General features: G+C 39.5%; 1 protein-coding gene across 1 annotated transcript in view; it reads right to left on the reverse strand.

Moving 5' to 3' along the window:
• MAD1L1 (mitotic arrest deficient 1 like 1) overlaps window positions 1-21,029 on the reverse strand; it is a 453,662-nt gene that overhangs the window by 400,404 nt on the left and 32,229 nt on the right. The window contains exon 10 of the mRNA XM_083711565.1: window positions 1,613-1,699. Within this exon, the coding sequence (XP_083567691.1) occupies window positions 1,613-1,699 (87 nt within the window). The remainder of the gene's footprint in view (window positions 1-1,612; window positions 1,700-21,029) is intronic.

The raw sequence follows: 21,029 nt of genomic DNA on the forward strand, positions 1-21,029 counted from the left end.
GCTGCTCTTAATAAAACACACTTTAAGCTTTTACTGCCCAGCTTGAATTTGTTTGCCATTAGCAAGAGGTTACAGGGAAAAGGCAATAATCAACCAGAATTTATAAGAGACCCTTAGGAGGTAGCATAGAATATGCAGAGACTCAGGGAAGTGCATTTAACCGCTGCTGAAAAACAACCTCTGCCTGACTGCTTTGGGCACAACACTTATAAAGAACAAACTAAAATGTTTGATAAATGCAAAGCAGCAGAAACCTAGGTGATTTTTTAAAAACTTTGTTACAGCATTGTTTTTAACAAAGGGCTGGTGTGGGGGTAATCAGCCCTGGCAGACTCCCCAGGGTGGGGAGAATAAGAAGAATAGACATCACTGCAGCCTACCACCAGAAAATGAAATTTTCCTGGGAATCAGCTGCACATGGACCAGAACACCAATGCTTATTCTTAGACTCTCAATGGAAAAATGCATTTCTCCAATGCAACAAGGTAAAGAGCAGGACTGCTACCTGAACTCATCCTAACAAAGAAACATGTAAACTCTCTTAAGATATATCACTTTCTTTTTCTTTTTTTACTGAAAATGTAAAAGCATACACAAATTTGGTAAAATGTGTTGACATTACATAATTTGCATCCTAACCTCCAGCATCAATTGCTTACATATCAAACAAACTCAGATCTCAAAAATGACACTTTTGTAATTACAGCATCCCATCACAAAGCCCCCTTCATTTGTGATATTTCTTTGACAGGAATCTGCAAATAGCTAGTAGGTGAATTCAGACTGAGCTAATAGAAACATAATAGAATTGCTTTCACTCTAAATCTGGAAAGTGCAATATGGACATTTACTTGCACCACATTTATCTAGAACAACTTTGCCTGGGTCTCTTCCTACTGGCTAACAGCAAAGCTTTATAGTTCAATGTGATTATTGTCTAGTTTCACAGGAAAGACAATGCAAACTGCTGTAAAAACATGTGTTTAAACAAGCAGACTAAGAAACATCCCCATCAGTTCTATTGGCAGCATTTTGATAATTCTGCACTGATTTCAAGTAACAGACCCAAGATGAACTATGTGGTCAGGAACTTTCATAATGTAAAGGGTTCTCAATATAAAGAGTGGGAATATCAAGCAGCTTCCTCATTCATGCCACATATCGAAATGAAGTATTCCTACAATTAAAAGTAACTCATGAACCAGAGCAAAAAATATACATGCCCACAGAAAAGTACACCATTTATTTTTTTATCAGTAACCTCACAGCTGCCAGGCACACGCATACTGACCTAGTGAACAAAAAGGATGCTTGACTGCAAGCCAAAAAAGAGTTTTGTAAAACTTGGCCATTAATTATTTCCCAAACACGAGAAGAACTCAAACCATTCAGAAATCCTGCATGTCCAATGACTTTCAGTCTCATCTGAAAATTGCAATGGTATGGACACCCTCCCTCCCTCCCTCCCTCCCTCCCTCTCTCTCTCTCTCTCTCACACACACACACACTCACACACAAAAGTGGCAGCAAGTTTCGGTGGATTTTGGCCAAAATTCATGCCATTTCTTCTTATACATAACAAGTAAAATAGACAGTCTGTTGACAGCCATACCTGCTCGAGATGGCAGAATTCTGTTCTTTCAGAACAAGTTCACGTTGCTGCAGGGCAATGATGTGCCTGGAGAGATCATCAGGGCTCCTAAGTAATTGGAGGACACAACATTCACAGTTAAAGGCTACCAGATATACTAAGGGTAAAAACATTGTTTCATATCCTAGAAAGATTCTAAATATTTCCATGAACCCCATGGAAGAGTCATGGAGGGAATGGTCAGATTCCCAAGAAGGAATGGAAGGAGCTTCAAGTTGGAACTGGAGGATCCTGAGGAACATCCTAGTAGGATGGGGGAGGTGGAGTTGGGCCCCAATAAGTGTCTGATACTGGGAAGGGTTCAGCAGTCTGAGGAATGGAGATCCAGACAGCAGGTTGTCTGAGGAATACAGCGTCTCTACAACATCTGACACCCTTTAGTCTAACATCTCCTGCCATGAAGGCATCCCTGGAGCCTCCTCTTGCAGGTGGAGAGCCTCCTGCTTCTGGGGAGGTAACTGAGAGTATACTGCTGAGCAGGCCTTGACTCCACTTCCATGGACATGCTAGCACCAGCATAAGGAAACCCCACAGAATCCAGCCACTTGAAAGAGTGCCTGTTAACTTGGACTGTGCCAGATTGGCTATCCATGCATTAGGTGGTTCATCACATCTCATTTAATACCAAATATGTCAGTCACATGTGCTTTTGTTTCTGCTGGACAAAAGCAAATATTGTTATGTCAGTGGTTTATGTGTTCAATACTATTTGAAATGCACTGTACCTACTAATACATGCTTGTAAATTGCATCTTGTCTGGTCTTCTGTAGTATGAATTATCTCTAGTCAAGCAGACAGAGAACTTTCTGCATATTGAAATATATTTGATCTTTCCCTACCATCCACATATGCTGATCAACAGGCCACAAACACATGCAGGCAAACAGGCAAAGCACTTTTTAATAGTTATTTTTAATCTTTTCTAAAAGTACCAATAAACCGGAAGATGGTATATGTTTAGTTAACTTTCAGTAAGTGTATACAGGTATTTTCACCAAAGATTTGAGCCAGCAGACGAGAGTGCAAAAAATGTTCCATATGTTTCTAAAACTCAATAAGGTCCTGAATTAGTATAATTTAACTGGTGAATTAGAGCAACGCAGCCTTTGGGTTTCAAGCAGATTTCTGTGCACTGTACAGCACTGCCCTCTGTCGAATCAAAGACCAGAAAAAGGTGCATGAAGCCAAGTAGGATTTTTAAAAACTAATAGAAGGGACAAGAACAGACAATAACTGGAAAGTGTTCATTCCAGCAGATAACTGGAGAAAAATATTTTTGTTGCCAAGTACTAGACAATTTCTACAACAAATGAAGGAAATAAAAACCAGTATTGAAAATGAAAAAGCTAGTAAAAAAGCAAACTTCTCACAGGAGAAATTTGAAACAAAAGTATCTTTCTTAGAATTTGTTCCTCTCTCTCTTCTTCAATGCACTCTTTTTATTCCCAGAATGTCAATATAGAAATTTTGTTTCTAAAGGTGTGATTTGATAACATGCTTGCCATTTCTGCTAGAAAACAGTTGAGAGAAAAAATATATCAACTAGTTTTAAAAAGGCTCATCTACCTGCATTCTTCTGCTTTCTCCCACTAAATGGATCACATGTAGCACTTCAAGACCACATCACCATCTTGTCTCCCACAGACACATTCAACAGTCTCCCTCAGATGGGAGTAGGAAACTCACACCAGCTGGATTATTTTTATATACAGGACTCAAAGCCTTGCTGGATATACTACCTTGAGAGGTATAAGCTGAAAGCAAATAATATCAACAGAAAGTCTCTCAAAAATTGCTACCTGTTATGTGAAAGTCTATGTAACTCAATGTATACGCCTGCCTCTTTTTTGCATTTTGGGACAAAAGAGTCAGTTCTACTTCCTCTCCCTGGTGAGGCTCACATCCTAGTCAGTCTAACAGGCCCGTTTCCACTCTCTGTGGAGTTGGTAGAATTATTTCCCCATGCTGCCCTGTAGCCCTTCTAGGCTAGCCCAGGATAAAGGGAAGAAGTAGCAGCAGATGCAGCAAGACTTCACTTGAGGGACTCTAATTTCTTCTCAGCTCCACATTGCTGCCAAGGTAGGAGAGCTGTCACCTTCCTAATAGTGCATCTCTTCCTTGTGCTACTGTCTCCGAATGGTACTAAGCTAGTCCATCCCAATCATGGCAAGAGAAGGCAATTAACAAACCTTTCAACAGACATGCATCCCCTCCATACAACCCTTTCCTGAGGCCTTTCCTTTACAAGACAGGAAATAATTCTTGACCATTATGTTATGGACTTAAGCATTAAAAACTGAATACGGGTGTATAATTAACAGATGGAGCATAATAGGAATGAAATAATTTAAGTGAAAGAGGATAAAGGAAGGTTGGAGAGATTTAATTGCCTTCGTCAAATTGTGTTTCTCCAACTCAAGGGTCAGAAGTGCAGGGATTCAAGTATATCTAATTAAAAATGTTAGCTGAAGGCACACTGGAAACAGACACACAGGCAAAGAGAGCCCATTTTCTACATATGCAAAAGTCAATTGCAGCACAGTGTTCAGCAAAGAGATAGACAGATATGTATGCAATTATTTTAAAGATATCTTACTTTTGACTATATGTGCAGCACACAACCTTATTATTATCAACACACTCTTTCAACAACAAAATAAATTGAAAACATCATGGAGGCACCCTCAGTCAAACCACTGGCACCTCTTAGACTATGCAATTGTCCGAGCTGAAGATCGTCATGATGTGCTCCTTACCAGAGCTATGACAAGTGCCAATGACTGCTGGACAGGTCACCAATTAATACGCTCCACAATGACTATCAAGATTATACCTGAACGCAGGCTTCAAGGAAAAAAACCAAGGCGCAAAATGAACACTCAAGGCCTTCAAGATCCTGTTAAGCGGTATTGCTTCCAAATGACTTTTAAGAACCATCTGCTTTCAGAGTTCCCTGACAACACTGAGGAACACTGGAACAAGCTAAAAACATCCATTATTGCAGCCTGTGAACAAACTATTGGATCAAGAAACACCAGGAGTGGTTTGATGAGAATGACAGTGAGATAGAACACATTACTGGCAAGTAAAGAAAGGCCTTTCAGATCTGGCAAAGAAGTAGAAAATGTGCACTAAGAAAAAAACCTATGCCAATGCTAAGGCTGAGGTTCAAAGAACTAGAGATCTAAAGAACACCTGGTGGATAAAAAAAAGCTCAAGAGATCCAGCACCTCATGATACACAGAGTTTCTTTAACACCACAAAGACCATCTATGGGCCAATATATCATGACATATGTCCCCTACGCTCAAAAGACAGTTGTTGTTGTTGTTGTTGTTGTTGTTGTTGTTGTTGTTGTTGCTGTTGTTGCTGTTGTTTAGTCGTTTAGTCTTGTCTTACTCTTCGTGACCCCATGGACCAGAGCACGCCAAGCACTCCTGTCTTCCACTGCCTCCCACAGTTTGGTCAAACTTTTGCTGGTAGCTTCAAGAACACTGTCCATCCATCTTGTCCTCTGTCGTCCCCTTCTCCTTGTGCCCTCCATCTTTCCCAGCATCAGGGTCTTTTCCAGGGAGTCTTCTCTTCTCTTCTCATGAGGTGGCCAAAGTATTGGAGCCTCAGCTTCAGGATCTGTCCTTCCAGTGAGCACTCAGGGCTGATTTCCTTCAGAATGGATAGGTTTGATCTTCTTGCAGTCCATGGGACTCTCAAGAGTCTCCTCCAGCACCATAATTCAAAAGCATCAATTCTTCAGCAATCAGCCTTCTTTATGGTCCAGCTCTCAACAGATAGTACCACACTTTTAAAAGATAAAGCTATTGCACTGTGCTGGAAAGAACATTACCAACATCTCCTTAACGCAACTCCCCCGTAGCTGAGGTCCTCTCACAAATTCCACAAAAGCGAATTAGAGATGAGCTTGCAGTATCTCCAAATCTGGGAGAGTTAACCGAATAAAAACAACAAAGCCAGTGAACCTAATGAGATACCTGCCGAAGTCTTCAAAGTGGGTGAAGTTGAATTTATACGACAACTGCACAAGCTCATTGAAAAAATCTGGGAGAGAAAGGAGATCCCAGTAGACTTTAGGGATACCAGAATTATCAATCTCTTTTTAAAAGGTGACAGAATGGTTGTGGAAACTATCCAGGCATCTCTTTATTAGCTGAGGCAGTCAAAATTCTTGCAAGGATCTTAGCAAACCGTCTCCTAACAATATCTGAGGCTACCCTTCCTGAATTTCAAAATGATTTTTGACCTATCTAGAGGGACAGTGGACATGATTTTCACAGCTCGACAGCTCCAAGAAAAATGCAGAGAGCAAAACCAAGCCCTGTATATGGTGTTTATTGACCTGACTAAGGCCTTCAACACTATAAACTGTATGCCCTGTGGACTGTCCTTCTGAAAATCAGCTGCCCAGATAAATTTGTGAACATCCTTTGGCTCCTCCATGATAATATGACAGGAACAATTGCAGATAACAATGGCTCTCAAAGTGAACCATTCACAGTGGAATCAGGTGTTAAACAGGGTTGTGTTAACCCTCCAACTCTAATTATTTTCATTGCCATGACCCTACACTTTGTCAAAGGGAAACTCCCCACCAGAGTAGAAATCATGTATCAAACAGATGGAAACCTCTTTAATGTGAGTAGGCTGAAAACAAAGAGTAAGGTTACCACAACTTCCGTCATAGAGCTTCAGTATGCTGATGACAACATAATGTGTGAACACTCAGAGTATGACCTCCAAGCCATCCTAAATATCTTCGCGGTAGCTTACAAAAAGCTTGGCCAATTGTTCAACATTCAAAAGACCAGAGTGCTGCACCAACAAGAACAAAGCAACCCGTCTGCAGCACCACAAATCAAACTCAATGGTGTAACGGTGGAAAGTATTGATCACTTCTCCCACCTGGGCAGTTGTCTTTCCACAAGGGCCGACACTGATGCCAAAATCCAGCATCGCCTGAGCTCTGCGAGTGCAGCTTTCTCCCAATTGAAATACAGAGTGTTTGAAGACCAGGACATTTGTAGGGAAACCAAAATGCTTGTTTACAAAGCTATCGTACTACCAATCTTACTCCACAGTCACTTACAGACCCACTGTTCAGACCGTGTTCATGAAAGACAATCTTACTCAGCTACAAGTGATAGAAGAAGACGAAGACGAAGACGAAGACGAAGACGAAGAAGAAGAAGAAGAAGAAGAAGAAGAAGAAGAAGAAGAAGAAGAAGCAGCAGCTTGGCAAGGGCAGGAATATGTTTTAATAATCCAGTATACAGACTTTGCAGTGATAAGCAGATACATTTATCTGATTACCAAGGCTTAAACTGAATTGTTTAACTGGCTGACAGATTAGGACCCTAATAAAAACTTGCAGAAAGAGCAGTTGTGTTAGTTTGTTGCAACAAAAAATGTAATATGGATTTTCCAGAAGGTTTTTGGCTGCCCTAAATTAACTGAGATCTCATTTGTCATGTTTATTTCACTTACATGTTAATAAACCGAAAAAGTATGTCATTGTCAATGTTTTGTGCTGAATCAACATCTCAATTTCTCCCACCACTACCAATGGCCAAAAGTAATTGAACTGAACTACCGTATTTTATGTTCTATAAGACTCACTTTTTCCCTCCTAAAAAGTAAGGGGAAATGTGTGTGCGTCTTATGGAGCGAATGCAGGCTGCGCAGTTATCCCAGAAGCCAGAACAGCAAGAGGGATTGCTGCTTTCACTGTGCTTCACTGGCTTCTGAGATTCAGAATATTTTTTTTCTTGTTTTCCTCCTCCAAAATCTAGGTGCGTCTTGTGGTCTGGTGCGTCTTATAGAGCGAAAAATACGGTACTTTGTAAGGGGGGAGGGAAATCAAGTACACAAAGGGTAGTTTAAAGGTTATATTCAAAGAATGCAAAGCTTTAGTTAGGATTTATTTTTATTAGAACATCTATAAATATTTCAAGATGTAACAACTCAATAGCATGAACTTCCTTTACATAATTTAGACTGGGGGTGTGGAGTGATGAAGACACTGAAAACTGTTATCGTATTAATTTTAACATGCCTGAAGAGCTGCTTGCATATGCACTCCCTGGGAATAGTCTTCAGAAAAAAAGTTAATTATAACTTTGATTTTACATTTGACTAGCAAGCCATTCCAGCTTCCCAATTTGACATCTACAGTATTCATTTTTTTATAATATTAACTAATATTATGAAACAATGCATTTTTAAAAATACTCTGACAAGGCATAACGACAGATTCCTATGCTGCAAGAACTGCTGGTTCTTAGAACCTGGGGTCATTCAACAAAGCTGAACACTGGGAGATTCAAGGCAGATAAAAGGAAATGCTTCTTCACACAGTACATAGTTAAACTATGGGATTCCCAATCACAGCATGTTGTGATGGTCACCAACTAAGACAGCTTTATCTCCATGAATTTGTCTTTCAAATCCATTAATGGCTACTAGCTGTTTGTTTGTTTGTTTGTTTGTTTGTTTGTTTGTTTGTGTGGCAGGGAGAGCCACTGCCAGTAGTACTAAGCTGGGTGGCCCAACGGGTGGACAGTAGTACTAAGCTGGGTGGACAGGATCTGTTCCAGAGCCCCGGTCAGATCCCGAGGTTTCCGCAACCGGAGGATTGCTTCTGGATTGCTTCTGTGCATGCGGCAAAATCCGGAAAAATACTTCAGGGTTTGCTGCGTACACAACCAGAGGTGTGCGTATCCAGAGGTACAGTGGTACCTCTGGTTACGTACTTAATTCGTTCTGGAGGTCTGTTCTTAACCTGAAACTGTTCTTAACCTGAAGCACCACTTTAGCTAATGGGGCTTCCCGCTGCTGCTGCGCCACCGCTGCGCGATTTCTATTCTCATCCTGAAGCAAAGTTCTTAACCCAAGGTACTATATCTGGGTTAGCGGAGTCTGTAACCTGAAGCATATGTAACCTGAAGCGTATGTAACCCGAGGTACCACTGTACCACTGTAACTGAATTTATACCCCACTTTGCATGTGTGTGTCAAAGCTGCTTACAAAGAAAAAAACAAAACCTACAATATCCACAGTGCTCCATTCTTCCTCTGAAGCTAGAATAGAAACTAAGCAGGCTGCCAGAGAAGAGAAGCCCACTCGCTTATGCCCAGCATAAGCTCTGAGCTATATAACTTCTCTGCCAGCCCCCAGGAGACTAGTAAAAATTTTGTAGGCTAGTAACTTTGGAAGCTTATATACAAGGCTTTACCAAATACAGCTTCTGCCTACCTCTTTCTGAGCCAACTGAAAGGAGCTCAAGTACAGATGGCATTTTTCTACTTGGAGAATAAGCCTTCCAGCAAACACTATTCATTATCTGAATAGAAATAACCAGCATTTAGAATTCAGAGGAAAAGATTCTGCCCTGAAGGTACACATTAACCCAGCACGAGTTTAAGGCACAAAAAAGACAAAAATCACTCTTAAAGCAAAGCTCTTTGAATTTCTTTGAAGTGTAGATAATTTGAATTGGAATAATTTAAAGATGATTTTTGGAAATTTAAAACTACTCAAAACGAATGAGAAGTTAACTTGGCGGCAAGCAGTCCCAATCATAATTGCTCCTCTTTTTTATGGAACTAGCTTTTAAAACATTGCATAGCATAAAGCCCGTGAGCTAGATAATCCTCATTCAGACCTGACCTTGGTCATATACTTATTTAGTGGCCCTGGGCATGCAACACTAAACCTCAGCACCCTATCTGCAATATGAGAACGTCACTACTGATGAAGGGGTTACTTAGATACCGATGCCATGAATTTCTTAAAAGTTAGCCCACAAATCCATTAAACAAATAAAAATAATTTAATAGCTGTTAATTGAGTAGGTACTTAATGTAGCAGAAAGGAAATAAACACATGTAAAGATCATTCCAGTGGAAAATCAGGAGCTTTCTCTAGATTTAAGGGAAATAATCAGAGTTCACATAGCGTAAACATTGCAATATGTATTTGAAATATTATATTCTTTGCAAACACAATATGCAAAATGCAGCCCAGCAGATTTCAGACCAAACAAACTTTCCATATGCTAGATCCCAGTATGGACAATCTAGTATTTATATAGATTCAGCGGAGAATCACCTAAAACATGAACTCAGATACCGGTAATTTTCAGTTCAACAAGTAGGATCTGAATTTATTTTTATTCTAAAGAAAAGTAAAAAACTATAATGGATACAATCTGCCAAGTAGCATATTCTTATATGCACAGGGTATGTTTCCACACACAGAGGCATCTTATTGCTGTCTTTGTCAAAGAAGCAACCTCCTACACACCCAAATTCCAAGACTTTTTGTTATTTGTAGTCCAATTATTGGCGGTTCAAATGTGGGAATGACACTTAATCTTGAATGGTGATTGGTCTTTTTACCCTTTTAGTACCTAAATGTTCATCAGCAACCTGCATTATTCTTCCCAGATTATTTTTCCCTAAATTGTTTTGTTTTAACTAGCATATGTGGCAGATCTTGTGGCTTCATTTTGTTTTAAAGTATAATAATGTCTTTAATTAACTTTATAGGTGGTATTAATATTTCTGGCCTTATAGCTTCTGTGCCTGCTTTTTCCTTAATTACATAAGCTTATGATGAATAATATGAGTATTACTCCATATAAAACGAGCAACCAAAGGTTGATTATTGGATAAATGTATATACATGCTAATATGATGTTGCCATCATATGTTTTAGTCCTGGTTTACATGATAAATCCTTTAGTTTTGAAAAAATTAATATTTATTTAAACATCCACTCAAAATCACAATTTTGGTTCAGTGGCAATGGAGTAACATTGTATACATATACCAGGGAGCACATATAAGACTGTCGTCTATGAGTTGGGCAAGAATAAAGCCAGGAGTTCAAGAGGACTGCAACTTTAAACACTGTATAGTATAACATCACCAGAACGCCCCCTCACCAGCAAAAAAAAATCATAAAAATTGATATTTTTTTATTTTCAAGTTAGAAGTCATGGACCTCCATGCGATAAGGCTATTGATTTTGAGATTTTCACAGCAGTAAACAACAAAAGAAAGAATTTCCAGTCTCATATCCAAATCAGCAATTACTCGTTCCAATAGTGGTACCTATCTAGTAAGGACAGCAAGAAGTAAAGTATCAGATTAAACAAGCAGAACTGACTTCTTCTTGTAGCACTTTGCTTCTCCTCTTTCCCTCTGCTTGAGATTTGTTTGAGGTTACTATTAAAAATTTACAAAAACAAACAAAATCCTGACAGATGCATTCTGCTGCATTAGCTTGAGCAAGAAATCATAACACATATTTCCTGTACCATTGACTCTGTTCTGATTTGAGGGTGGATTTCACTAGTAGCCAACAGGTGACCCCCAAATCACACAAACAGTCAATGCGTGCAACCTCAGAGCAGTGTCTATTGGGAAAAGAACTTTTTTATCTGGCCTTATGGAGACATCTGGGAAATCACGTTTATTCCAATTAATTCAGTACAAATATAAATTGCTAGGAATGAATAGAAAGACTGACCCCTCAGCTCTTAATGATGCAAGTACATGTGCGTACAAGCTCAATTTGTAGCAAAAGCTTACGCACAGGGATGCACTTTAATTACTTTGTTGTTGCACAATACCAGAACTCACAGAAATTGGGCTGACCCAATTTGGGGTGACAGAGGGCATGCTTGCCTTGCTCTCACGCTCCTGTCTGTTGCAGCAGGCCTGCTATACACCTCTCTGAGCTTCCACATATAAACAAATTATTCATTCATAAAGAATAGGAAGGTAAAATTCTCCATATCTCACTGATACTTATGAAATTGCAGAAAATTTTCTAACTCCTGGTTCTAACAAACCACACATGCACAAACAAAATATGATCCACAATACCACCTACCACCCATTGTCAGTTAAAAATAATCTGTAAATCAGGATCCTAGTTTCCTGTGGTTTAAAGGCTCAACCTTAGAAACAATCTTTGGGACTCAGCTTACCATAAAAGAGAGGCAAGCAATGCAAGTCTCTAAATTCTTTGGATTAAAAATTGTAGCTGCAAATTAATTCCTGAGACAAAGCTGACCCTAGGAAGAGTAGGACTATGCTCACAGTGGAAACTATTAGGTCAGGGGTCCCTCATTGGGAAGCAGGGATAAGCTTCCTCACCCACTCCACAGCCTGGGTTTTTTCAGGGACAACTTCTCTATGTCTTTGCTAGGAGGCTAGTTTGAAAAAGTTGCCCCCTGAAATATTTAGCATGCAGGCCAAAAGCCTCTGACAATTAAGATCCTTGGTACAGGGTAGGTTTGGCTCCCACCTCCAGTTTTTCGGTAAGCAAATCATCAAATCATCCCCTATCAAAGCTAGAGAGAGATTTCTTCATTGCTCTGCTAAGGGATATTTTGTTGAGCTGTCCAGACTGACTTGGCTATCCAGCTATTTAAATTGTTTGGCTCATTTCAGGGCCAATCCAATGGAAGCCAAGGAAATTCTACCCATCCCTACATCTGATACTGCTGATAAATTATTTTTCCTGGAAAGTCTACCTGGATATAACCAATTTAGACCCTGACAGTTGAATCCAGAGGAACTTAGTTACACCTCTGATTCCACTGAAATCAATGGGACACTTTAGTAATTAACTTCTGGATCCTACCTGAAATTTATATTTATATGCACTTACATAAACTTAGAACCAACACCTTACATGCACAATATAATAGACTGTCTTTCTATAGCAGCCTTATTTTAAAAGACTTGAATCTTATATTAAGATTTAAAATATGTAAATATATTTTAATTAATCAGTAATCAACTAAAAATTCTTTAACTGGCTGGCAGGCCTATTTGCTTGTTATAAACACACAGGTCAGGTGCTGTACTTAATTTAAATGCAACACACACACAGAGGCATACTTTGCCATCCTCTGTCTTCTGTCTCTGCCTGTCTCATTCAGCTGTCCACAACCTAGCAACTCAGCTTAAGAACTTCACGAAAAATGAATTATACGGATCCCCAGACACATGTAAATAAAATGAAGAAATTTCAGATTTACAGTCACTGCCTTCAAACCCCCTTCTCCAGCTCAGGGAGGATTAAGAGGACTTCAAAGCAGCCCAAGCTCCAATTAAACCAGTGTGACCACCCCAGGGATGCAAGAATATTCCTCTGATTAGCAAGATGCACTCTTTGAACTGTTTAGCTAGGAAAAGGTTTTCAGAACTTTAAACAAATGCATTAATTCTCTGTGGGTTTTTAAGCATATTTTTTTAAATAAAAAACCCTCAGAATGTTTAAAAACAAGAACAAATTACAGCTCAGGTCAAAAGCCTCATGGAAACTCATTAATAGGTCAACTATCAGTGCTTCGGATCTAAAAGTACAAAATGAACCACAAGAACTCCTGCAAGTATCACAGTACAATAGATGGTCCCTAAATTAACTACCTTCTCAGTTTAGAATCAAAGAGTCGTAGAATTGTAGAGTTTGCTGGATTTTGCAATTCAAATGGACTGTGTCTGTGATTAGGCCAGAGCAGACAAGCTACATGGAACATGAGGCTGCTGCCTTATATCAAGTCCAATCATTGATTTATCCAGCTCAGTACTGTATACACTGCCTGGCAACTGCTCTCCAGCATTTCAGACCAGAGACTTTTCCAGCCCCATCTGGATAAGCCACAGACTGAACCTGAGATCTTCTGCACGCTCTACCAGTCAGCTACAGCCCTTCCCCGTGACTAACCTGAAAATCAACCAAAGCTCCTTTCTATGCTTTCCTACAGACTTAAAACTGTTTTATAGAAATGATTCGTAGGCAACTTACATCCACCAGGAGAAACGCCTCAATATTGGCCTTCCATGTGTACCGTGTCGGGAAGATTTTGGGCATCATATGGCAGGACCGAGACTCAAACAAAGATGTGCTCTTCCAAGCCCACATTCTCAGCATGTTCACACTTTTGTCACAGCAACGACATCTACACTGGCTTGGCCATGTATACAGAATGCAAGATGGTAAGATCCCCAAGGACGTGCTCTGCGGGGAGCTTGTTTCAGGCACCGGGTCTGTTGGCAGACCAATTCTGCTTTATAAAGGTGTCTGCAAATGTGGCATGAAGGCTGGCAACATTAACCCGGCTACAGGAATCCCTTGCAGATGACAGCAGTGCCTGGAGATACACAATCAGGTTGTATATTCACAGCAGTGGCCAAAAAATGGCCACTGGGAGAAGGCAGTGAGAAGTAAAGCCATGGTGCATCTGTAGCAGTGAAACTGAATGGCTTCATCTGTCCCAGCTGCAATAAAACATCTCTCTCCCATATTGGTCTCTACAGCGACAACAAGCGCTGTCACTCTCCAACTGGTTGACTTTACCACCAATGGCACATTTTTCTGTTTTGCTTAAAGACTCGCCTGACTGGACAAAATAAATGGCAGTCAAGCAGACAGGTTAAACATAGTTTTCACCAGCTCAGTTGTGTTAAGTGGATCACTGAGTGAGGAGGGAGGAATGGTAGAATATGTGCACTGCATTCAAAATGTTTCAAGCTCTATTCCTAGCATCTAAAGCTGAAAAGGACCAGATAGCAGGTGATAGAAAAGGCCTCTGCCTGAGACTCTGGAGAGCTGCCCCCAGTCACAGCAGATAATATGCATCTGACTTGATACTAGGCAGCTTTCCGTGTTCCCCAAGAAGACCCATTTATCCTAAATAGAACCCATGGCTGACATGTATGGGTTTTTTTTTTTTAAAAAAAGTGATCCCACTGAGATCCCAAGATGAAATTTTGCAGGAATATTAAATAATTAATACAATGGGGGAGAGACTTTTAGTCATATTGATTTTATATCACTTTTTAAAATTAAAAATTTTGTAACTCTAATATTTCAAAAAAAATCCATCATATTAAAGCCCATGACGTTTTGAAGAGATTGGTATTTTTGGTTTTGAAATATCTCAGTTCTGGGTTGAGATTTTAAGGCCAAATTTGTCATATATATTTTTGAAATTTCAACCCTCATAACTCAAAAACAGAATGGTATAATTTAAAAAAACCTAAGATCTGGAACCTTTTCTTATACTACCTTTAGGAAACTGAAACTGAAAACGATATAAAATGGTAAGGTAAAAGTCACTGGATCACTTGACATGGAATGCCCAAGCTTGAGGATGTAATCCCAAGAGCTTTTGTCTATAATCTTTGGGAATTCTTGGAGAACAGGTTAGGTCCCTGCAGACTGGGCAAATGCTGTCCCTATCTTCAAAAAAGGAAAAAAGAAGACACAGGCAACTACCAACTGGTGAGCTTGACATCAATACCAATAAAGGTCCTAGAACAAACAGTCTGTGAAAACTTAAAAAGGATGCTGTGATTACTAAGACCCAGAATGGGTTTCTCAAAACAAGTCATGCCAGATGAATCTCACATGTTTTGACAGAGCTAAAAGCTTTGTGGATCAGGGGAATGCTGTGAACATAGTGTATCTTCATGTCAGAAAGGCTTTTGACAGATTCCCCCATGATATTATGAAGAAGCTGGTAACATGCAGGCTGAACGAGGAAACTGTTAGATGGATTTGTAGCTCACTAATGGTCACTAATCATCCTGAAAAAAAGTGACAAGTGGGGTGCCAAAGGGTTCTGTCCTGGGCCCATTGTTGTTCAACATTTTTATAAACAACTTGGATGAAGGAATTGAGGGAGTGCTCATCAAAATCGCAGATAACACCAAACTGGGAGGGGTAGCTAATTCCAGAGAAGACAGATTCAGAATTCAAAGTAACCTTAACAGATTGGAGAGCTGGTTTCAAACTAACAAAATGAATGTCAAATTGTAAGGTTCTGCACTTAGGGTAGGAAGAACCAGATGCACAAATATAGGATGGGTGACACCTGGCTTACTAACAGTACATGTGAAAATAATATAGGGGTCTTGGCAGATCACAAGCTTAACATGAGCCAACGGTGTGATGCAGCAGCAAAAAAAGCTAATGTTATTCTAGGCTGCATCAACAGATTTATAGTATCCAGATCAAAGGGAAGTAACAGTACCATTCTATTCTGCCTTGGTCAGACCACACCTGGAATACTGTATCCAATTCTGGGCACCACAATTTAAGAATGATGTTTACAAGCTGGAAGATGTGTAGATGAGGAGCAACCAAGATGATCAAGCATCTGGAAACCAAGCTTTATGAGGAACGGTTGAAGGAGCTGGAAAATGTCTAGCCTGGAAAAGAGGAGACTGAGAGGAGATATGATAACCATCTTCAAATATCTTATGGGGTGTCACATTGAAGATGGAGCAAGGTTGTTTTCTCCTACTCTGGAGTTAAGAACTCAAACCAAGTTACAAGAAAGGAGAGTCCAGCTAAACATCAAAAAGAACCTTTTTGACAGTAAGAGCTGTTCAACAGTGGAATGGACTCCCTCGGAAGGTAGTGGACTCTCCTTCTTGGATGTTTTTAAGCAAAGGTTGGATGGCCAATTGGTCAAGCATGCTTTAGCTGAGATTTCTGCATTGCAGAGGGTTGGACTAGATAACCTTGGGGCCCCTTCCAACTCTACAATTCCATGATTCTATGATCATATACATCAATGTCAGGGTATACACAAATAAGAGTAGAAAATCCCAAGTCATGTTAATAATTTAAAACCAGCCACCATACGTCACCCTTTCTATAAAAGGTATAAGACTTCCATATGCTACGGACACCAAAGCCTGTGTATTAATCCTCTGGAGAATTCCCAGCTGCAGAATTTGCAGAGCTCTTCCTGTTCCAACAGAGTATGCTGCCCATTCTACAAAGGCAATAAATACCCTACATTTCATAAATATGCAGTTACTTTAATTTTACATTCTCTCTCCCCCTGCAAGAGAAGAAACCACCCCATAACAACTTGATCTTTTAGTTAAGTATGCTCTAATGCTGTGTACATAGTGTGAAAGCTTCCGCATCCAAAGGAGTGATGGACATTAGAACAAGTGGTAAAGAATGAGTATCTGTGTGCCAAAGGCATTCAGTGCTAAGTGGATATAATAAACCCTTAAGAAGAAGCACTATCATCCATAAATAATGAATAATTCAGAAAGAAATTGAAACAGACTTGAAGATTCATTTATAGAAAGTGAAACTGCTGGAGAGTAATCACATTAAAGCTGTAAACAGTGGCATACTATTCTCCTTTGCCAGCTCATGCCCTAACAAACTGGTACATTTGTTTAGTTGCCTGAATCTGGCACAGAGCTCAAATCAGCCAAACACAATTACAGCTCCCTGCATCTTTACCACTGCTCCTCTATCTAGAATTAAGATCTGGGGTGGATCACTGTCAGGCATGCTGACATCTCCTCAGCTTGGCTCCTGGAAATGAAGTTTTGATAACTTTAATTGCCTAAATACATATGCCACAGCAACATAGCTATAGCTTTTTAAAATGCTGGGTGCATCTGAAAAACACAAACAGGACCATGTTTTACTTTGACTTATCACTTTTTGTTGAAACTCAATTAGAATTTGATTGCTTCACAATGAATTAGTGGGAGCTATGAAGTGCTGATTATGGAGGCACCTCTGTCGGAAGAGAGTTCCAGAATTTAGGGTAGTGGTCCCAAATGTGGCTTCCCCCATCTAGGTGAAGGTTTCCATCTTTTAATTTGGTAAGCATCAATTTATGCAGTGTCCTCCCAGAATGAGCAATCTTTAAATGGGTAATTGAAACAAACCAACAAACAAAAATCAGTAGGTGACACAGTGATTTCATTGGAGAACCAAATCATATGTTTGTCTACTCTACTTCCTTTGCCTTGAAAAGTTCAACCGCACTGTGGTGCTGCTCTCCTTATCGAGAGGTGGTGGACTCTCCTTCCTTGGTGGTGTTTAAGAAGAGTTTGGATGGCCATCTGTCATGTATGATTGAGTTCCAATTCCTGCAGTGCAGGGGGTTGAACTAGATGACCCTTGGAGTTCCTTCTAACTCTTCAATTATATGATTCTATGAAAAGGTGTCTCTCATATATTATGCTTTGTTTACAGAACACTGTGGTCATCTGAATGTTACTTATAGAGGACAAAGAATGATAGGAACACAGATCAGGCCATAATACTATTTAGCTAAGAATTGTCCATGATGACAGGCAGCAGCTTTCCAGGGTCTCAGGGAGTGGACATTCCCATCCCTTCCTGGACATGTTTTGGACTGAACAATAAAACTTCTGCAAAAAAAGCAGGTGCTCTGTCATGGAGCTGTGGTCCTTTCTAATGCGATATCCTACAGAATGGCAAATATATCTGAGTGCAAAAGCATGTGTCTAAGTTGTCAAAGGAGTAGGTCTTCTTCTTGCACAATAAAATGAAAACAGCTGCTCTCTGAAATGAAGCCATTAAACAACTTTGAGCCCCACACTCAGATGTTCCAGCTACTTCTGCAGGGCACTTATGATCAATGGGCACACTGCTAGAGATAAGCAGAATCCAACCACTTTACTCAGGTAAAGTGCTTTTTCATTATATAGGTATGGTCTGAAAAGCTCTATTGAGAAAACATGAATCCTTACTATCATACTGGGGGGAGTTTAAAGAAACTAAGAGTTTTAATTAAAAAGTATTTCCATTATGCTCCTTTCAGCAAGTATAAAACATACAAAAGAAGCAACACTGTTCATGCTTATAGTCAGCCTCAGAAACTCTATCGATTACCTACACTAGTTGGATGGCAGAGAAAAGTATTTTTTGAAAAGGCTAGCTCAGGACTCCTCAGTTGTGGTTTGTTTTTGTTTTGTTTTTTTACAGGGGAGAAGGGGGAGAGAAGAGGGTTTCTCTTTTCACCACTCTTTCCCCACATACACCATCCGCCTGCAATCACATCATCCGCCAAAGAGACAGAGGAAAAGGATTTCATTAATAAATTTATTTCAACTCTCTTTTGAATGGTGCTGAAAAATGTATGCAAATCCATTCATAATTAGGTTTAAAAATTCCATTTCATGGGATAATCAGACTTCAAAAAACTCAATTTTAGTTTTAATCAGATATTAACAAGGATATTAACTCCATTTCATTCAGAGGAGAGAGAAACGGCAAATTTAACACAAAATTTATTCAAGTTTAGCCCTAGGAGATAATTAAATAAAATTAATTTGGCAAGGGTTTTCTGTAAATGGAAGCATTCCAGACAGCAAAACACTTTTCTGAAAGAAACAAAAGCAGTTCATTACTGTACAAACAGATTCAAAGCTTATTGTTCAGGCAGGGGGGAAATCTGAAGTCTTCTACAACAGGAAGGTAACCAGCCCTCAAGCTGCTTCTAAGGAGCAACAACTTATGGAGAGCAGATGTGATAGCATGGCCTGCATTACCTCTTTGGGCAAGCTTCTTAAAGTCGCCCAGGAGATAGTAGTCAGAAAAAAGGGGAAAAAACCCACACAAAGGAATCCAGAGCTACCACAGAGAGGAAACAAAGCTATTTCTGGAGCAGGAGTAAAGAGCAAAAAGACAGACGCAGTCCTCCAGGAATCACCACCATAATCATCTTCATTTACATAGCACTTTGCATTGTACAAAGCACTCCACACACATCAACTCAAAATCAATTAAACTGCTGCATAAGGCAGACCGGTACTGTTATCCCCGTGTTGCAAATGCTGGAGAATAAAACAGAGGGTCAATTCAGACATTCGGTCAAACCACAGCTTGTGCTAATCATGGCTTAAATTCTAAGCTGTGCTTTGAGCAATCAAACATTGTGCACAAATGAGAAAAAGGGGGGGTCATTTCTAAAGAAAGAGAAGACAAATTTGCAACTGAATATGTAGTCAGAAGTCTTATAGAATTAAAAATAAGACTTCTGAAACATGTTTTCCAGGAAAACTTTCGACTGCCCTAAACAGAGCGAGATCAAATTTAGCATACTAAGAAGTATGTTGCCTTAATTTTTGCATGTTGCATATGTATTTCAAAAGCTTTCTAGCCAAAAGTAGTTGAACTGAAATACATTTGATTGGGAAGAAAAAATAATGTGACTTATCTTGGGTTTAATGTAATATTCAAACAAATTCAAGTATTTACTTAGAAATTATTTTAATTGGAATTCTTCTCTATTGATGCTTTATACATGACAGTAGAACACACTTCCCTTACTTTACTTGGATATTAAGAAAAAAATAGTAGTTTTCTACTAACTAATTTTAGCATGCCTGAAAAGTTGTTTATAAATATGTACACATTCTAGAGTAGTCACCAGTAGAGGGTGGAGGGTTTAAATTACAACTTTGGTTTTAGGTAAGACTGATATTGTATTCATTCTGGTTGTCCAATTTGATTCATAGGCCTAGTTCACACTGCTGTGCTGGCTGGGGCTGAGAGAAGTTGTTGTCAAAACATCTGAAGGACATTGGATTGGGGGTGGCTGAAGTAAACCATAGTTAATGGATTACAGTGAACCCAGAGATGGCCCCTACTTTACTCCTATCAGGAGCAGTAAACCACGACCCCCAATTTGGACATGGCACTAAGCCAAGGACTATGGTTTGTTGTTCCCACTTGCAGTAAGGGAGCGTTCACAAAAAAACAATAAGTAACTATGGTTTACTATGACATACAAACACAGCCTTAATGTATTCATTCATTACGTTACTAATTAATGCTATGAAACAATGCATTTCTAGAAGTACTATAAGAAGAGTGTGCTAATGGAATTTTTTCTACATTATTTGAACTACTAAGCAGAATGCTGCAGACAGTTAGCATGTACTTTCCCCCAGGAAATGCCTCTCATTACTGGCTTTCCAGGTACACCGATGAGCAAAAGCAATGGCATTCTCCAGTGCCAGCCTCTCAGACAAGCTGATAGACAAACGTGTCACACACACAAGACAGGCTGCTCTACAGAAAACACATAGCAAAGGGACGAAAGAGCACCAGATGACTCTTGACATTTTTCTTCATTAAGTGAAAGTAGAATGAAATGTCTTCAAGTGCAGCTGATCCAGAATTCATTAATATATGCTACTAAATACTTAGAACAGAATATATTGGCTACAACAGAAAAGGCTTGAGAAATTCAAGCACATTAGTAAGCATCATGCTTTTCCATTAAGTTCCAACTTCAAAGAAAATAATTAAATGCATGTTTGTACTCTCCATATCTATTTACATTCACTGCATTTCTACATGAACATCTAGACCTTAAATATACACTTAAAAGCATTAAGCATAAATGTGAAATGTTAAGTGCTTACGAACTCCCATATCAGTCAGGCAGTCTTAGCAGTGAGCCTATTTAGTTCAGAACCTGCTTTCCCACAGCACCCAGCAAAATGGCATGAAGGAAGCAACCCATCCCCTGTTGTTGATACCAG

The sequence above is a fragment of the Podarcis gaigeae genome (assembly GCF_964106915.1).
Source record: "Podarcis gaigeae genome assembly, chromosome: 14".
Taxonomy (NCBI): Eukaryota; Metazoa; Chordata; class Lepidosauria; order Squamata; family Lacertidae; genus Podarcis; species Podarcis gaigeae.